At 45.1% G+C, this 18,094-nt stretch overlaps 1 protein-coding gene across 1 annotated transcript; it reads right to left on the reverse strand.

Annotated features, from left to right (window-relative positions):
* Positions 1–162: 162 nt before the first annotated feature.
* golgb1 (golgin B1) lies at positions 163–18,088 on the reverse strand. The gene is made up of 20 exons (XM_014004261.1): positions 17,135–18,088; positions 15,749–15,827; positions 15,457–15,648; positions 15,253–15,366; positions 14,980–15,138; positions 14,771–14,893; positions 14,041–14,154; positions 13,138–13,825; positions 12,977–13,053; positions 11,707–11,764; positions 6,452–11,321; positions 5,975–6,386; positions 4,264–4,497; positions 3,361–4,185; positions 3,077–3,270; positions 2,823–2,982; positions 2,650–2,738; positions 2,499–2,570; positions 1,718–1,808; positions 163–1,627 (listed from the first exon to the last, which is right to left on the reverse strand). The coding sequence occupies exons 2-20, from the start codon at positions 15,815–15,817 to the stop codon at positions 1,490–1,492; spliced, it is 8,679 nt and encodes a 2,892-aa protein (XP_013859715.1). The 5' UTR covers positions 15,818–15,827; positions 17,135–18,088; the 3' UTR covers positions 163–1,489.
* Positions 18,089–18,094: the final 6 nt, after the last annotated feature.

Raw genomic sequence — 18,094 nt, forward strand, 5'->3', positions numbered from 1 at the left:
GGGGGGGGGGGGTAGCCAACAAGTAAAATCTAACATTTTGTTCTACCTCGGATGCGACTTAAATGGAGATGCAAGTTGTCATTCTACGCTAAAAATACATTTGAATAAATATTTTCATGTAACGCCAGTTTCTTCAAACAAATCCAAAGACCCAGAATTCACTCCAGCTTAAAATCCTCCTTTTATTAAAACACTTGAAGACAAACGTGTCCCTTTTCCAACAAGATGATTTTTAATGCACCAGTTTTGAATAAATGCTTTTAAAAATGTAAATATTCTCTCAGTTGCTCCAAATTCATTCTCATAACAGCAGAATCAAATCAACAGGCTTCCAAACGTCTAATATGAAGGATAGCATTTTGAATTTTAGGAATGAAAGATAATGAACCCGAACTTGGTGTAAACAAAAGTAAGTAAGTAAACAGTTGATCCCTGGTCCAAACCATTACATTATACTCTTATGTACAGGCCTTTACAGTTATTTACAAGGTGAGAATGAAGGGAGAAAGAAGAGTTGGCTGGAGTCGCAGCTCTTCTACAATAACCATGTTACGCCCAAAGGATGGACACGTTGAACGGATTCTTCTGATCTATAAACGATGCTACATCTGCTCTAACGTGATGGAGATGATCAGAAACAGCAGTCTGGAACTGCACGATGAGGAAAAATGAAACTACCACCGGAGAACAGAGACAAACCAATATTCAGCTGACATTTTTAGAATGTGTACATATGTACAAACATCACTATTATTATATTTGCATAAAGAGATCAATCAAGATTTCTAACGGAGGAGGAAAAAAATGACCACACTGGAATGTGTAAGTACAGAAACTGCTGTTTTTGTGCATAAAATCAGATTAGGAGGCTGAACCACGAACTTCCCCACGTCCAGAGATACCGTTACTCTCACTGCTCACAACACCGGATAAACAAAACCCAGTTCCATTTTAAGTAACACTTTCTACCCTGCCAAAGTTTTTTTATTTCATTAGTTTTTAATTAAACATCCCTGCTGATTACTGAGCAACAGCTATAAAAAAAGGCCTAGGCTGGAGAATTTAGCCCAACACAGAAACTTGGAAGAACTATTTTTACTCTTTGAATTTAAATTAATACATAAAGTGTTAATTGATGTTTAGTGTTGATTTGGGATGATTATATGTGAACTTTGATAGAAATCTGGAAGAATAAAGTTCAACTTGAATGTGACGCTCAAACCTAAAGGCACATGAAAATCTGCCAAAACGTTAGAAATCTTTTCCCTTCTTGTTATTTAGTTGTCTTCTCGGGTTAAATCCACATCATGAAGATCAAATATTAGAAACTAATATCAGGAGCTCCTCGTGTAAATGCATAACTTTGGTGGAAAGATTAATTACTGTAAAGTGCAGCGTCTGTACGCAGAACGTCTTTTATTTCAACGATATAAATTCTCTCCATGGCTCCACCTTCTTCTTGGTCAGGTTTGTTAAACGCAGCTGGTTTTTACAGGTACCCCCCGAGGCACAGGAGCAGCAGGACGTGCACAGTGAGCAGGTAGAGGCTGAGCAGCAGAGGGGTTCTCTGGCGGGAGCAGAAGGCCACTCGAAGCATCCGCGACAAACCCGGACCGCCTCTCCGAGTCTGCGAGGGCACAAACACAAGGTCGTGAGGGAGGTTTTTAAAAAGAAACCGTGGCGGGTGAAGAGGTGCGGAACAACAGCGAGGCCTCACCCGGGTCACGGCTCCTTCAGGCGGCTCGATGAAAACGGCCGTCTCCGAGTGATCGTCCTCATGTGCAGAGCGCCACGAAGCCGGGCCGTGACTGTGGATCAGGAGAATTTATGTTTGTCACGAGACAATTTCATCACAGAAAAAAAAAAAAAAAAACCTACAGTGGGCTACAGATCATTAAATTTACTTTTGTTTTGTAGCAAAATAGTTGGAGTTAGATCAATATGTTTATCTCGTAGCATTTAAAGTGCCTGTGACATCATATTTTTGTAAGAAATATGAATGTTTTTTTTTTGGAAAGGTAACTTTAATAACCTATTGCAAAACAAATTTCACACAGCTGAGATGAACAGTTRTTGAGATATTTACATATGAAGTAACAGGAAGTGATTCAAAGGGGAATGTCTGCATGTAAACAGAGCGTTGTTACAACAGCTAACACAGACTGTAAAGAAGAATCTGATTTCTTTAGAAAATTTTGAGTCGCTATCAAAACGAGATGAAAAGTTAAAGTTTAAATATTGTTTTAATAAACAAAGACCAGGAAGTTTATTTTATTATTGAGTTCCCCTTTGATGTCACTTCCTGTTTCACTTTAGCTGAGCCACATTCAAAAGAAAATAGGCCAGTTACGTGACAAAATGGGTAAAATCACATGCCAATTTTCTTCAGTATAAAGATGTTTTCTTTGATGTTTTGTATTTGGAGGACAGACGGTCACAGGCACTTTAAAGCATCAGTGTCTCAGTTACACCACCACCTTTGTTTTCTCCCGTTGTACCGTTTGAGTCGATCCTCCGTCGCCATCAGCTGCTCCTCGACAGCCAGCCTCTGCTGAGTTTCTTCCTCGAGTCTAATTCACAGAAGTTAAAATGAGTTTTAGTTTGAGCCAAAGGGTTTCAGTTTCTTGTTACGTCTGATCCAATCAGTACCTCCGCTGCAGCTCTTTGACCTCGGCCATAAAAGCGTGGCTGCTTCGCTCCTGCGGGGCTCCGGGAGCACTGTCCACTTCCTCGCCACTCTGTGGGGGGGGAGGGGGGGATGCTTCAAATGAACGTTTCTTCACACAGTTCGTCTTTTTATTAGCTGTTAATTAAAGCCCCACCTCTCCCTGAAAGCGTTCCTGTTGGAGTTTGGGTTTCTGGGCTCGAGCTTCTTCCAGCATGGCGGTGAGCTGCCGCAGTTGTTGGTCCTTCTCTGTGAGCGTGGCGAGCGTCTGCTGCTTCAGCTGCTCTGCTTGAGCCATCCAGTCGACGCGCTCCAGCCTGCAGCAGGAAACGAACACAACAACAGAATGTAAGATATGTGTGGTTAAAATAAATTAAATAAAAAGAAGCTAGTTTTAGTTTGAAGCTCCACCTTAGCGTCTCCATTTCCTGCTTGCCCGTTTCGACCACGTTCTCCAGCTGTGACAGGACGCCCAGCAGGTCTTCAGTCTTCCTCTTCTCCTCCAGCAGCTCCTGACTGACTTTAATCAGCTCTCCTGCTCCCAGTCGAGTCAGCTCCGACTTCTGCTTCTTCACCTCACTGTTCTGTGTTTTGATTTGCTCCAGCTGCATAAAAGCAGAAYGAAGGTGGGATCAAATAATTAAAATCAAATTAAAGTAACTTAAAAAGGATCAGATTTTTTAATGCTGGCTCACCAGTCTGTCCCGGTCGTTCTGCAGAGCTTGCAGAGCRTTCTTCAGGCTCCACACCTCTCCAGCGGAGCCTCCAGGACTGCCGTGTGCAGCCTGGCCCGCTGCCTTGCTCATCTGCTCCAGTTTCAGGTTTAATTCGTCGACCTTGCTGACCGCCTGATCCCTGGCATCCTGCAGCGAGGCCATGGCTTTGGCAAACGACTGCTTCTCTGCTCTCAGCTGCTTGGTGGTCTCCGTCTCCTCCAGCAGCCTCTGTTCGACAGTCAGCAGGTCTCGGGCCAGCTCCGCCACCCTCTCCTGGGCGCTCTCCGACTCRGTGCGCATCACGCCTCCCTCCCACCGCAGCATGGCCAGTTCTTTGCTCTGGTTCTCCTGCTCGTGTTGCTCCCTGCTCAGAGACTCCTCCAGAGCTTCCCTTTGAGCTCGCTCCTTCTGCAGCTGCTCCCTCAGCTTCTCCACCTCTGCGCCGGGAGCGTCCATCGCTCCCAGTCTGACGCTCGAGGCTTGGCTGAGCGTCTCGCTCTCCGCTCTCTGCACCTCCTCCTCCCTGGCTCTGCTCAGGCTCTTCAGCTGATCTTCCAGCTCCTGGCGWTCCCTCTCTAAAGACGCGACCTGCTCTCTCTGAGCCGCCAGCAGCTGTTTGTGCTGAGAGTCCTTCATGCTCAAAACGTGGTTGAGCTCGTCTCGGTAGCCGTGAAGCTGAGCGGACAGCTTGGCCTTTTCGGCGTAAAGGTCGTCCCTCTGGACCAGCAGAGAGCGCAGCTCCTCTTTCAGACCGTTGTTCTCTCCTGCTGCTTCTTGGATCAAACCATCCTTCTCCATCATCACCTGAGAACCAAAACAAATGGTAGAAAAGAAGCGAGCACACATTCCTCACGTGTTCAAAGCAACACGTTCATGTGTTACCTGTATGTGTCTCTCCTCCAGTTGTTTGTACATGCTGAGGACTCGGTCTCTGTCGTCCTGTAATGAACCCATAGCCTTCATGAAAGAGTCCAGCTTGGCTTTGCTGTTGTTGCTCTCTTCCTCTGCTTTCCGCCGTTTCTCGTCCAGATCCCTCACTTCTCCTCTCCTCTGCTCCAGCTCCTGCTCAGCTTCCTGCGCCCTGCTGTCAGCCTCTTTTCTGGCCTCTTCTGCAGCCTTAGTAAGAAAAGAGAAATGAATTTTTAAAACGATTTATTTTTGATGACATCTTCTATTTTGAGCAGGGGTGTAAAGATTCATAAAATTCGAGACGAAACAAGATTTTAATATTAGTTTCAAGAAAACTTTAAAGATCTATTTTATGCTGCAAAAATGCTTTTATTCTGTTTTAACATTTTTTTATTACAAACTTAACAGATATCTTCCTTTTTCTGATTTCTTGAATCTCCTTAGACCTTACAACTGTGCTCTAACTATGCATGGCCTTCCAACATCATAAGAAAATGACATTCATGCAGAACTTTCCAAAAACTGAACATAAATATAAAAATAAATAAGTAATTATTCCCTTTCTTTATGTCTTTACTTATTCTGACATTTAAACTAACCAAAAATTCAACATAAATAAAAACAAAATAAGTAATTTTTTTTTTCCTTTATCGTGGTTCCTACAGTTCAAGACAAGTTAAATTTAAGACTTTTTAAGACTTTTTAATGCCAAGGGAAATTAAATTTAAGATCAATTTCACAATAAAAACTGTGGCAGAAACTTATGAATCAAAGTATTTTTGGTTGAATTATTCAAATATTGCTAATAGACCAATTGTTTTTATCCATATCTAACTGCTTTTTCATCAAACATAGCAAAAACCTTATTAGCAGTCAGCTTTAAATTTAATTTATTTCCTGGAAATTCTCTAACGACCTAAAATTTGGAGTTTTAGGACCCACAGTGGGGTCTTAAGMCCAATTCACTGTAGATAAAACCTTAAAGTGCATGTGATTTAACATTTTTGTAAGAAATAATGCATTTTTGGAAAGACAACATTATTAACATATTAGAAAACAAATTTCACTTTGCTCAGTTGTTGAGATATTTGCATGTGAAATAACAGGAAGTGATGTCAAAGGATAAAAATGCCTGTGAATTTTTAAAAAAATAAATGTTACCTATTATTTTAATATTTGAAATGAATTGCAGTCATCCTATTTACAAAATGTTAACATTTTTAAGACTTCTGAAAGATTGATTTAAGACATTTTAAGGCTAATTAAGGCCTTATTTTTGGATTGATGAATTCAATGTTWTTTAAGACTTTTTAAGGATCTGCAGGAACCCTGTTTATGAACATCTATCAGATATCTCTCTGGGGCTATGGTCTGACCGCTTTAGGAAGAGGGAGGGGCTCATGGGGGGGCTCGCTGCTCGCGGAGGAAAGGAGGAGAAAAGGAGAAAAGTGTTTGGAAAGGGCTGTCGCCAAAGCTTCTAAAAGTCTCCAAAAACACCAGGAAAAGTCACTAAATTTGTCACTAGAGGGGTCTAAAAAGTTGCTAGATTTAGTGTCGCTAAGTTGGCAACACTGTTAGCGAGACAACAGTTACCTCTCAACGAGAGATATTGCAGGAGTTTAGTATGGCGAGATTTCGTACAAYGAGATCTCGTTACACCCCTAATTTTGAGTAAAAGAAATACCTGTGCGACAGCTTGCTCCTTCTCCTCCAGCAGCTCCACCTCCCTGCGCTCCTTCTCGTGCAGCTCCGTCTGCAGGCTCTCCGTCAGAGCTTTGGAGGAGCGCAGGTCCGTCTGCAGCTGCTCCACGTTCAGACACAGCCGCCTCTCCTCCGCCTCCCTCTCCCTCAGCTCGGTCCTGGCCTGGTTGACTTCGCCCTGCAGCTTCCCCACGGCCTCCTCCAGAGCCCGGACTCTTTGCTGCAGAYTCTCAGCCTCGTTCTTCAGGTTGTGGACTTGGTTCTGAGCCGACAGCAACTCGGCTGTGGTTTGCTCCAGCCTCAGCTTCTCCTGCTGCAAGGCGGCCTGGTGCTCTGCCACTTTCTTTTCCTCTTCCTCTAATCTCAGCTGCCAATCTGTGTCCGCTTTCTGTAATCTAGAAGCAAAAACAATTTTAGCTGATATATAAAGAGTTAAAGAGCTCGAGGAAACAGATTTTACCTGCTGACTGAAAGTTCCAGCTCCTCTTTCAGTGCAGTCTCTTTCTGAAGCTGATCAGAAAGTTCTCTGGCTCGTGTCTCCGCCTCCTGAACTTCAGCCTTTTTCCCCTGCAGAGTGCTGTTAAAGCGCGACTCCCACTGCCGGGCCTCGTCCAGAACTCTGTCCCGGTCGTCCTGCAGAGAGGACATGCTGCGAGAGAAGGCAGCCAGTCTGGCCAGAGACTGGTCCAGACGGGTCTGCGTCTCCTGGGCTCGTCTCTCTGCGGACTCTGCTGCGTTTCTGGCTTGGAGAGTAGCTTCCTCCTCCTTGTCTCTCTCTGTGTACGCCTCCTCCAGCCTCAGCTCCATCTCCTTCAGCTCAGCTCCCAGCCTGAACCTCACAGAGTCCAGAGTCTGCTCCGCCTCAGCTCTCAGTTTGGCCTCTCTCTGCTGGATGTTTTGCTCTGCAGCAGTTTTGGCAGCGAGGGCCTCGCTCGCCTGTTTCTGGGCTTCGGCTAGTTGAGATTTACAGGCGACCACCTCCGTTTCCGTCCTCCTCAGCTCCTCCAGAGTTCCAGAGCTCTGCAGTTGCGACTGTTCCAGTTTGCTGCGGAGCTCGTCCTGAGCCAGCCGCAGGCCTTTAGCCTCCCGGCCCAGCTCGCTGATCTTCTCCTGGTACTGGATGCTGTCCTTCTGCAGCTGCCGCACCTCCAGCTGCTTCTCCCTCAGCAGCTCCTCCAGCTGCCGTGTCCGGCTCTGGCTGCCTTCTCTCACCCTCTGGGCGGACCTCAGCTGCTGCTCCAGCTCCCTCTGCTTCCCGGACTCCGCCTCGGCCTCGGCCCGCTGCCGCCGGGCTTGCCTCAGGTCCTCCTCCAGCCCGGCGGCTCGCTCCCGCTCGCTCCGCGCCTCCGCTTCCAGCTCGGCCCGCTCCCTCCCCAGCCGCTCCGCCTCCCGCTGCAACTCGCCGAGGCGCTCCCGCTGATCCGTGGCCTCTTGCTGGTAGCTGGCGATGCTGCCGTTGAGCTGGGCCAGCTGGTTCATCAGGCGCTCCTCCAGGCTGTCTTTTTCACTTTCAAGAGTTCGCAGGAGCTCCTTGAACTGGGCTTCCCTCTTTGCAGCCTCTTCAATCAGAGCCTTTTCTCTCTCTTTGCTCTCCTGAAGGCACTTCTCCAAAGAGGCCAGAAGGCTCTCTTTGTTTCTGCTCTCCTGAAGATCACGTTCAAGGCAGGTTAGCTCAGCTTTCAGTTCAGCTTCTCGTTTCTGCCACACTTCTTTTTCCACATTAAGAGCCTCAATCTCCCTCATTTCTATATCCGATACGTTTTGAGCATTTTCTTTTATTTCTGCTTCTTTTTCTTCTGCAGATTGTAAATGTCTCGTTGCAGAGGCTGCGATTATTTGGTCCTCTTGAGGTTCTTCTGGGGTTAAGAGTTTTTCCTGKTCCTCAGGCTCTGCTGTAGTTCTGACTGCATGTGATTGCTGCACAGTAACAGCCTCCTCTGCAAAAGCTGCAGAGCCGTGTTGATTTTCAGACATTTCTCGATTCTTTTCCACCATTTGTTCAAGCTGATCCTTCAGCTCTTCGTTTTGTTGCCCCAGAGAGTCTTTTTCTGTAATCAAACCCTCCAGTTCTGCTTTCAGAGCTCCCACCTGCTCCTGAAGCCGTCCAACTTCAGCTCTGAGCTCCTTGTCRTCTCGTTTACCGGCAGACTTCTCCTCCGTCTCTCTGAGCCTCTCGTTCTCTTCCTCCAGCTCCAGGATCTTCTGCTGCTTCGTTTTGGCAAACTTCCTCATTTTGTCTTTCACTGCTTCCACCTCYTTCTGCGCCTCCTCCGCTCGGCTCACGGCCTCGAGCCTCGCAGCCTCGTGAGTCCTCACCTTGGCCGCCAGCTCCTGCCGCTCCTGCCGGGCGGCCTCCAGGACTTTCCTCACTCGCTCCGCCTCGTCGCTCACGTTCTCGTAAGACGTGAGCAGAGTCTCGTATTCGTCCTTCATCCCTTGAACCTTGTCCTCCCACTCTCTGCTCACCCTTGCGGCCTCCTCCTTTGCCAGCTCTGCTTCTCTCTTACAGGCGTTCTTCTCACTGATTATACCCTCCATGGCCAGCTTCAGGCTCTCGCAGGAGGATCCTAAGTTTTGGTTCTCCAGCAGCGCCCGGTCAACCTCTTCAATTAGTCGAACCTTTTCGGTTCTCAGATTCTCCAGCTCGATTTCTGATGAGTGGATTTTTTGCTGCAGCTCAGCCACAGTGCTCTCAGCTGAAGCCAGCTGCTCCTTCAGCGTTTTGTTTTCTTTCAGAGCGTCTTTGCGAGAAACCAAAGCGGCCTGAAGCTTWCGCTGAAGCTGCTGGATCTTTGCCTCGCTCTCTTCCTCGTGTTTCTCGGCCTCTAGCTTCTGCCTGTTTTCTCGCTCGGCCTTCAGCTCTTCCTGTAAAGACGCTAGAAGTTGATCTTTGTGAGACACGGCATCGTGCATCGAGCGCAGGAGCGAGTTTTGCTCACTGAGCTGCTGACTGAGCTCTGTTATCTCCGTGTTCTTATCGTCCAGAAACTGCTTGAAGTTTTCCACCTCAGCCTGAAGAGTGGTAATGGATGAGTCGGCGTACGTTTTGGCTGCAGCCTCCATTTCTGCTCTCAGAGTTTCTGCATAGGACTCAGCTTGGCGATGCTTCTCTCTGAGATCGTTCATTTCTTCGGAGAGGGTAGAAATCTGATTTTCCTTCACGCTCAGAGCTTGTAGCTCTTTGTTCAGCTCCAGTAACTGGGACTCTTTCAGCGACAGACTTGAATGTGTTTCCATTAGCTGCTTCTCTAGTTCGGTGTTTCTCAGTCGCAGAGTCTCAATTTCCTCCCTAAGAGCTCTCAGAGATTCCTCCGGTTCTGCTGAGAGGACAGACGGTTCTGGATCCTTGGATTGCTGCTGCGATGAATCAGTTTCTGTTGAAACAAAGTCCACCCAGTCCTCTTGGACCCAGTCATTTGCAGCAGTGTTTCCAGTCTTGGTTTCAGGCAGGTCTTTCCCAGCTGTCTCCTCTAGTTCTCTCAGTTTTGTGAGGAGAGCTTCTCGCTCGCCGCCCTGCGCCTCGAAGCGTTCCATCAGCTCGTTGTACTCCTCTTTCTGCTGCTTCATTTGCTCTCGATGGTGTCGGTCCTTCTCCTTGGCTTTGCGGATCGTTTCTTTGCGCGACTCTTGGGCCTCTTGAACCTTCTTCTGGAGCGCTTCACACTCCGCCTCCAGAGCGGCGACTTGGGATTGCAACGCAGTCGTTTCTGAGGACGCATCGGCCTGACGAGAGTTTTCTGCTTCCTCACTTAGTGTTTTATTCAGAGCRGCTGTTTCAGTCAGAACTTGATCCTGATGGTTGATTCTTTGCTCAAGACTCTCAATCGTTTCTTCTTTGGACTTTAAAGCTTCTKTAAGCTCCAGAAGTTTGGCCTCCATCTCTTCATCAACAAGTTTAGTTTTTTCTTGAACCTTTTCCGGAATATCGCTCATCGTTGTTTCATCTTGTTCTTTTACCTCATGAGCCTTCTTCTCAAACTCACTGACCTTCTTCATGAGCTCTCTGCGCTGCAYGAGCGCCGCCTGCAGCTTCTTCTTCGTGTTCGTCAGCTGAGCTTCCAGGTCTTCCTTTTCTTTTCTTAAACCAACGAGCTCATTGTCGACGTGAGCGTCTGCTTCAGTGTGTGTTTTATCGTCTCTGACCTTCTCCAGTTCTTCAATCTGCTCCTTCAGTTTACCCACTTCGACCTTRATGTGAAACTTCTCTTCCTCTGCTTGCAGGAGTTTGGCAGACATACTGTCACTGAGCTCMGTCACCTCCTGCTCTTTCTGGCTGAGACGAAGCTGCAACTCACTGTTGAGCTCTGAAGCCTGGGAGTGCTCCAACATGCTGCTTTCTGTATCTTGTAGCCTTTTCTCCAGCTCAGAGCAGAGCAGCTCTCTGTCCTCCAGCTGAGCACTCAGCATCCTGGCCTCACTCTGCTGCTCGAACAGAGACCGCTGCATAGCTTTGTTGTCACTGTTTAAAATATCAATCTGTTCTTCTAGAAGCTGCATTTCCACATTACGTTTCTGCGCCTGCTGGGCACGGTCCTCCAGCTCCTCTCTGGCGGACTCCAGCTCTTTAGCAAAGTTATCGGCCCGAGCCTGAGCCTCCTCTTTGGCGGCAGCGAGGGACCGTGTTTCCTCCTCCAGACTTTTGATTTTCTCCTGCGACTCCGCAGCTGCATCTTGGAGTCTCTGCAGCTCAGCCAGGAGCTCRCTGTATCTCTTCTGCAGCTCCTCAGCTAAGGCCTGAGCAAACAGGTGTGAGGACATGCTGACGTCCGTGGAGGAGGAACTCGGTTCAGTCAGGTGGACCTGAACCGTCTCTCTGATGACGACTGACGAGGACTCGGACAGGACTGTGGAGACTTCCTGCTCCATGCTCGTTGTCACCCACGACTGGCCGAAGTCCTGCGGGACGACGGGCCACTCCTGACCCCCGTCTTGATTCACAGCTTCCAGGAGGGTCCAGCTGCTCTGGACCACCTCCGAGTCGCTGCTGGTAACCATCTCATCCGAGGACGCTGCTTTGAGTTCTTCGGGAGACTCAGACTGGTGTCCGATTAGTTCTGGGCTGCTGTCGTTATCAGCAGGAACAGAGAGGACAGAGAGGGCAGAGGTGTCTGCAGCAACTAAGGAGGTTTCTTCTTCTTGTGCATCTTCTATGAAATCAGACAGAGCAGCAGAACCTGGAGGCGGAGCAGGAACAGCTTCCTGATTTGAGCTCTGAACATCGTTTTCAGCTGCTTCCTCTGAGCTTTGTGCTGCAGGTCTGAGGGACTCTCGTAGGGCAGCCAGCTCGTTGTCCTTTTCTAACAGCTGCTGCTCCAACTTCAGTATGTGAGCTGCAGAATTCAACAAAGATAGTAAATCTTTTTTTTCTGCATGCACAGGAAATAGATCTAAACATCAACAAAATATTCAAGTTTAACCCAAACTAACAGATTTGGACATATTAAACATGTGCTCAAAGTTTCTTAAACAATCAAGTGTAAAATCATTTTCTGTTTGTAAACCAAAGATGAGTGAAAAGTTCTCAAATACAAACTTTCAAAACCAAAATGACAAATAAATGATTAATTTTTATTTAAACATTTGAGCAAATTGTGCATTTATTCCCAGTGCATTTCAATTAATTAATTTAATTTTGTCAAAACTACTTTGTTATAGATATTTAGTCTTATTTCACTAATACGGTGGTCAACATATAATCTAATATTCTTATTATACCTTTTTCAGCCTCAGATGAGTCCTGGAATGGTTCAGCAACATCCTGTCTGTCTGAAACCTATGAGGAAAAAAATTTATAAAATTTAATTTATCATACAGAATTGCATTTAGTAATGTGTAAAAAAAACAACACTTTTTTAAAAGTATTTAATTAGCCAGGCAACTTTAATACTTCATAGACAAGTCTAAATAAAATACAACTTAATTAAAAAATAAATAAAGACAGCTAAAATAAAAAGCAGCATTGGAACAAAACCTGAAAAAATTTAATATGATAAAAAGAAACTTGAGTTTTTCTTAAGAGCTAAACAATAAAACGTGACATTAAAAGCTTYGTCTGATCACTCCCTTTGTTTAAATCTGTCAGCTGCGTGTCTGCAGGTGAAGGTCAGAACAGAAGGGATTAGAGCGAAGTCTTTCTCCAGAGTGGACGCACCGYCTCCTGGACGACAGCAGACAGACGGCGTCCTGTCTGTCCTGTATCAGACTGAAAGCTGTGACCCTGAACCACATGTGGAGGATAAACCCGGCAGTCCGCYCTGCCCTCAGAATAAACAGGACAAAACGCTGTTATCTTATTTTATAAAGTAATTTAGCTTCATGTATCAGAGCTTTAACTGAGCCTCCRCTGCATAATCATAAAAACAAAGATGGTAAAATAAAATCTCTGTATAAAGTTGATTAACTATTAAATTTGAGCTTTAGTGCTCAACCTACATTAAGATTATGTTGCAAGATTAAATAATAAGATAATAATAATAAGATTAAATATAAGTAGCAGTTTAAACTTCCTTTACTTATTCTATTTTATGTTCTTATTTATAAGAAGCTTGTATCTGATTATATCTGCAGAAAAACAAATCAGGTGTAAATGAAAAGGTAAATAAATTAAAACTAACAGCTAAAAAACAGTTTGTTAAAATAGCAAAAGTAAAAAAACAAAAACAACTAAAAACTGCTTATTATTTTAGGTTATGTAGATTTTTTACAGTCTGCCAGCTCAAACAAAGTAAACTGCACAGCATCCAGACAGAAAGAGGGTGACATGAGTGCTCATTAGGAGCGGTTATAAATCTGAACGCCTGCCATTTGGATGTGTTTTYGTTTTGTTTTTTATTTTTGTTGGCAGGAAAAACAGCAGCTGTGGGTCTGACCCAGTTTAAAAACTGCTTTCTTGTACGTTTCCAGCTGCGATAAAGGAACAGAACCAGGAAAGAAATGTGGATAAAGTCACTGTTAAAAAGGTTTTGAATGCAGCCCGAGTACTGACCGTTAGAACCTGCTGCTCCAGCTGCTGGATCTTGGCTGTGGCCTCTTCTTGTTCTGTTGTTTTTCTGTCCAGTTGTTCTGGAAATCAGATTCATCACATGGATCAGTACAGTTATAGACAAACTTTAGGTTTGACGRCAGCTTAAAGTTAAAGGTTCCTACCCTGAAGGGTTTCCATGGTCTGGGGGAGCTGGGTGCCCTGTTCACGTCTTTCACAACATTCATCTTTCAGCTTTGCAAGGTGCGTCTCAACAGACTGAATCGTTTCCAGGAGCAGAGCCRGGTCAGCAGGGTTGGAGGTTTCCTCTGGCAGGGTTTCCAGAGAACAGACGTGTCTCCAAACTTGGGCTAAATTCTCGCCTTCACGCTGCGCGCTCTCCCTCTCCTCCCTGAGCAAAACCAGCTCTTTCTCTAGTTTTTCAACCTCGGACTTCTCTCTTTCTAACGTGTCCTGCTGGGCCCGGACAGCTGCGCACTCTGCTTCTCTCACCGACGCAAGCTCACTTTCAAGCTGAGCCATCTCTGCCTTGAATCTCTCAGAAGCATCTTTATGCGTTTGGATCGCTGCGAGCTCGGCTTCTTTCATCCGAGCCAGTTCTGCCTCCAATCTGGCCACTTCGCCCTTCATCTCCTGGTTGACGCGCTCTGCCTCTGTTAAGGAGGCCAGCTCGCTTTGCCGCGTCGCCTCCTCCGTTCGGTCTTTTTCCAGGGCTTCCAGGCTGGCTCTGAGTGCTGCGAGTTCTGCATCSGCCCTGCCGGTCTGCTCGGCCCACTGCCGCCTTTCCTCGTCCCTCAGCTTGACGGCCTCCATCAGGTCCTGCTCCATCTGCCGGAACTGAGCAGTCAATATCTGAGCAAGAAAAAAAAAAAACACAAAGAGAACATGTGTGGGTGTGTTTGGTGAAGAACATAGACGTGGCACATCAGACAAAAAGGGTGTGTTGTGTTTGAACATTTTCTTTTCAGCGGAGGTGAATGCAAATATCAAACAATACGTAGAAGAATCTCAAACAAAAACAGCATAAGAAGCTGCAGGACAGGCATGCAGAAAAACAGGATCCGTACCTGTTTTTGCTGATCGGCGCTGCTCACTTCCTGCTGCAACATTTCCAGCTCCTGGGATCGGGAGCTCAAGGCTTCTTGAAGTTCTTCACATTGTCGCTGCGCTGCCTGCAGAGCCTGGTATCAAACACGAGAAGTGGTTTTTCACAGCATGCACACAAAAATAAGCTTTGATTTTCAAAAAGTGCTCACTAATAATCCAGTTGCACAGCTTGCTGTTTTTCTTCTGATATTTTACAAACCACATTCTTTTTTTTTTTTAGGTCAGCAACATGACGAGTTTAAAGATCTGTTTGCAGAAAAGCAGCAGAAAAGAAAAAAAAACATTTAAAATCCTTTTCGGCCTGCTTTACAGCTGGTATTTTTAGCTGCAGTAATTGGAACAAATCACTGCTGATTGCGAGTCACCTTCAGCTAATCCAGTCCGGCACTAGCCATGACTTTTTTCCACTGCGTTTCTCTGACAGCTTGTTGAGAAAGGAGAGTAAAGCTCCTAAAGGATTGTTTGTGTTGATATGAATAATGCATACTTCTTCTGTTGCACAAAATGCACCAGAAGAATCTGTTACAGGAGCTGTCTGACCTATCAGCTGATATTCTGAACATTTACTGAGGCAAACTCTTAGTAACGAGTCTAGAATAAAACATTTCTATTGGCCTATAGGCTTTGATGACTATAAATAAGGAAATGATCAATTAAAGGACCAAACATCTGTGATAAATCCTAGAATACCTGCTGCAGCTCGCCGTCACTCTGAGTCTGAGTGGTAATCCTCAGCAGCTCTTCTTCATGCTTCTGAATCTGTTCCTGGAAACGAACATCCTTCTCACACACCACAGCTTGCAGCAGCTGCAGCTGCAAAAACAAAACAAGGTATCAACCCAGCCACTTGAAGCGAGCACTCCTGATGTTAAAACAATAGTTGAGGACTTTTGAATCACCTGTTCRGTGTGGGCGGACTCCTTCTCTCGAAGCTGCTGCTCTGTAGCCTGAAGTTGCTCCTTGAGAATCTTGTTGTTGGCCTCCTCTTCACTCAGCTTGTTCTTCAGCTCCTGGAGCTCCTCCTCGACTGCAGCTCCTGTAAACGAGCTGTCTGGGCTCTGGTGCAAACAAACAGAAGTTCAATAAGACAAAAAACATCTTTACTGTTCTGGTTAACCAGTGAGCACCGCTTAAAATGTTACTGAATAAATACAAATGTAAAAAAGACTCACTGTTGCTCCTCCTTGTCCTTTCAGTTGTGTTATCTGTTTGTTGAGTGAAGCCATCTTGGCTTTAGCTTGGAGTTTGAGCTTAGTGAAGCGGGCCTCAGCTTCTTCTCTTTCATTCTGTGCACACGAAGCAAAACAACCTCCAGCTGTGCACGCAGTCTTAACGAGAGCAGACTGGTTGGACACGAACAAGAAGGGTTTGTTTACCTTGAGCTGTGCATCTTTGTTGGTCAGCTCCACGTCCTTCTGCGTGAGCTGTGCGTCTCTGTCTCGGATGAGCTCTTTAAGCTGGACCACCAGTGCTTCAAAGTGAGCCAGTCTCTCCATGGCGTCCTCRGGAACCTCGTAATCCACCGGAGCTGGGCCCTCGCCGGGAGGGAGCTCTGGCACCAGCGTACCCTATAAGACAATGATTACACTCAGACAAAAAGTATTTAAAGTACGACAAGAATTAATAAAACAAACGGACGTATTTAAATAARATTTGATTTGGAGGCACCTGTTGGTTTCCATCTGCACCCTCTTCTCCAGAAAGCTCCTGGAGGACTGTGGCCAGACGGCTCAACATAAAGACAGGACTGGGAGGAAAAGGGGACAAAAAAAAAGCCACTTTTTATTTAGTTTTCTGCAGAAGAGAATGCATCTATTGTTACCCATGAAATAAGTCCATAATTCAGAGTTTGAGTTGTTAGAATTATAAAACAAACACTCAAGTTCTGTGAAACTGTGACAATAAACACAACCTAAAGCTTTTTTGTTTTATTTTGTATGCACATGCAAGCAGAAGCAAATAAGCTTCATTTTAGCAGGACTGAACTTTAATCTCCAAATATTTGTTCTGCTGTAGTGTGACTGAGAACAAGAAAATACAGTAAAACTTTTGTGAGATCTTCAAAGGTTTGTATTTTATCTTGTTTTTCCACATCAACTCTTATTTATTGTCAGTTTAGAAGTCATTTGTWAAACAACTTTAAAGCTTTGCTTTCTTTTCTACCATATTAAGTGTAACAGCATTAGCTGGAAGAAAAATTTGTCATCTTCAGGATTCATTTATTTATTGTCATATTCAGGTTAACAAGAGTCAACAATGCAATGAAATTCTTAGGATGAGAAGAAATCCTTCGACTCGCTATRAAGAATAAAAATAAAGACAATACAGAATACAAAACTCAGTTTGCAGTTAATGCACAAAGAGTAAATAAACAAAAAYCTAGGGTAATAATCTTGAATAYAAGTAAAAATGTAGGGACCTTGTGCATATTTATAGCATTTTAGAATAATTCCTCAGTCAACTTACTAAAGTTTTATTCAATAATTGTAAATCAAAAACAGCATTTAAAAAATGCTGTTTTAAATGCCTTTCTGTTTAAAAAAAATCAACAAAGAAGCCTTAAACCTAAATAAACCTAAAGAATATTGTCTCTAGTCAGATGTACATAATACAGTTTATTTCAACRCGTTATGAGACGCTCCCTTTCCTGGTGGTCCGGGTTTGGCCGGATGGAGCCGAGTCTTTCCGAACCCGCTGGACMCTCCACTGCGGCTGCGTCAGTCTTTTAGTGGGCAGAAAAGATTATGGCTAGCTAACGCAAAATGTCCTGTAAACTTCTCGAGCTGCTGGACGTTCCTGTCTGTAAAACGCAGTAAAGTAAAGATGGAGAGACGGTGGCGCGGACGGGACGCTTGGTGAAAAACACTCGCTGTTCACGGGGACTTGCCGTTTCCAGGATGCAGTGTTAGCCAAAGCTACTTTAGCTAGCTGGCGATGTTAAATAAGGACAGCGTCTTCGAGCCTCGCCAAGTTTTTTCCTCTCCTGCTACATGACAACAGTTTTCCGCTGCGCAGTCAGCACTGTAACTTTAAAAGCAGACGCTCTGGACTCACCTGTGTACGCTTTCCTCAGGTAAACACGTCTGCTTTTATTTTTCTTTATTTCCTCGGATGGATTTCAGAGCCACATCACCAAACACTCCCGGAAACAAAACTTTCTCTGCTCTGATTGGACAGCCGGGATCAGCAAGGGACCGTCTGCAAATTTAAAGGCGTCTACTCCCATATAGGGAAGATCTGGGTAAATAAACCAGCTTTTAAAAAACGAAAAATGACCATCTGATTCATATATAAAATATTGGATGTTGTAACTCTTGAAGATAATTGTAATAATGGCAGGACATGAGCAAAGAGTCAAACTGATCATCAACCATGGCAAGCAGCTGGGGAGGAGTCTGCTCCTTCTGGCCCACTATGCCACAGTTTTTGTGGAGTTTGTGGGGCGCTTTACCCAGTGGATGGTGGATGCTGTGAAGTGGACCAGCATGTTTGCACGCTACACCACCTCAGCTTTTGACTTCATCCACCAGCATCTGCACTGGGGGAAGAGGAGGGCCATCAACGCTGGCACCATGGAGATCTGCCCAAGTCCTGACATGGAGCCACAGTGACTTCCAGTGATTTAAGTTTTTTTTTTTTTTTGTGACAGTAATGGAAGTACAAACTGAAGAAGGAAATGAGGCCTTACTGTAGTCAGAAAAATACATTTAAAGCTCTAAAAATGTCGTTATTTTTTGCTCGATACATAATGTGTAACAGCTCCTGCAAAATGTTGTGAAATTTAACGTGTTGTTGCCAAATTATGTCGTTTCTGCTGACTGTTAATAGAGGTCTGACAGGGCATTGCAAACTAAAGTCTAATATTTTTTTCTAATATTGTTGCACTACAGGAGAGACACATTCTCCCTGATAAATGGATTTTATTGTGATATCTACTGAATTTTGGTAAACACTAACTTGGTAACTAGTTATATGTGAACATGCACTTCATTTTGTTTTTGACTTGTCTAACAC

Source organism: Austrofundulus limnaeus, unplaced genomic scaffold (genome assembly GCF_001266775.1).
Source record: "Austrofundulus limnaeus strain Quisiro unplaced genomic scaffold, Austrofundulus_limnaeus-1.0 Scaffold22, whole genome shotgun sequence".
NCBI classification, from domain to species: Eukaryota; Metazoa; Chordata; class Actinopteri; order Cyprinodontiformes; family Rivulidae; genus Austrofundulus; species Austrofundulus limnaeus.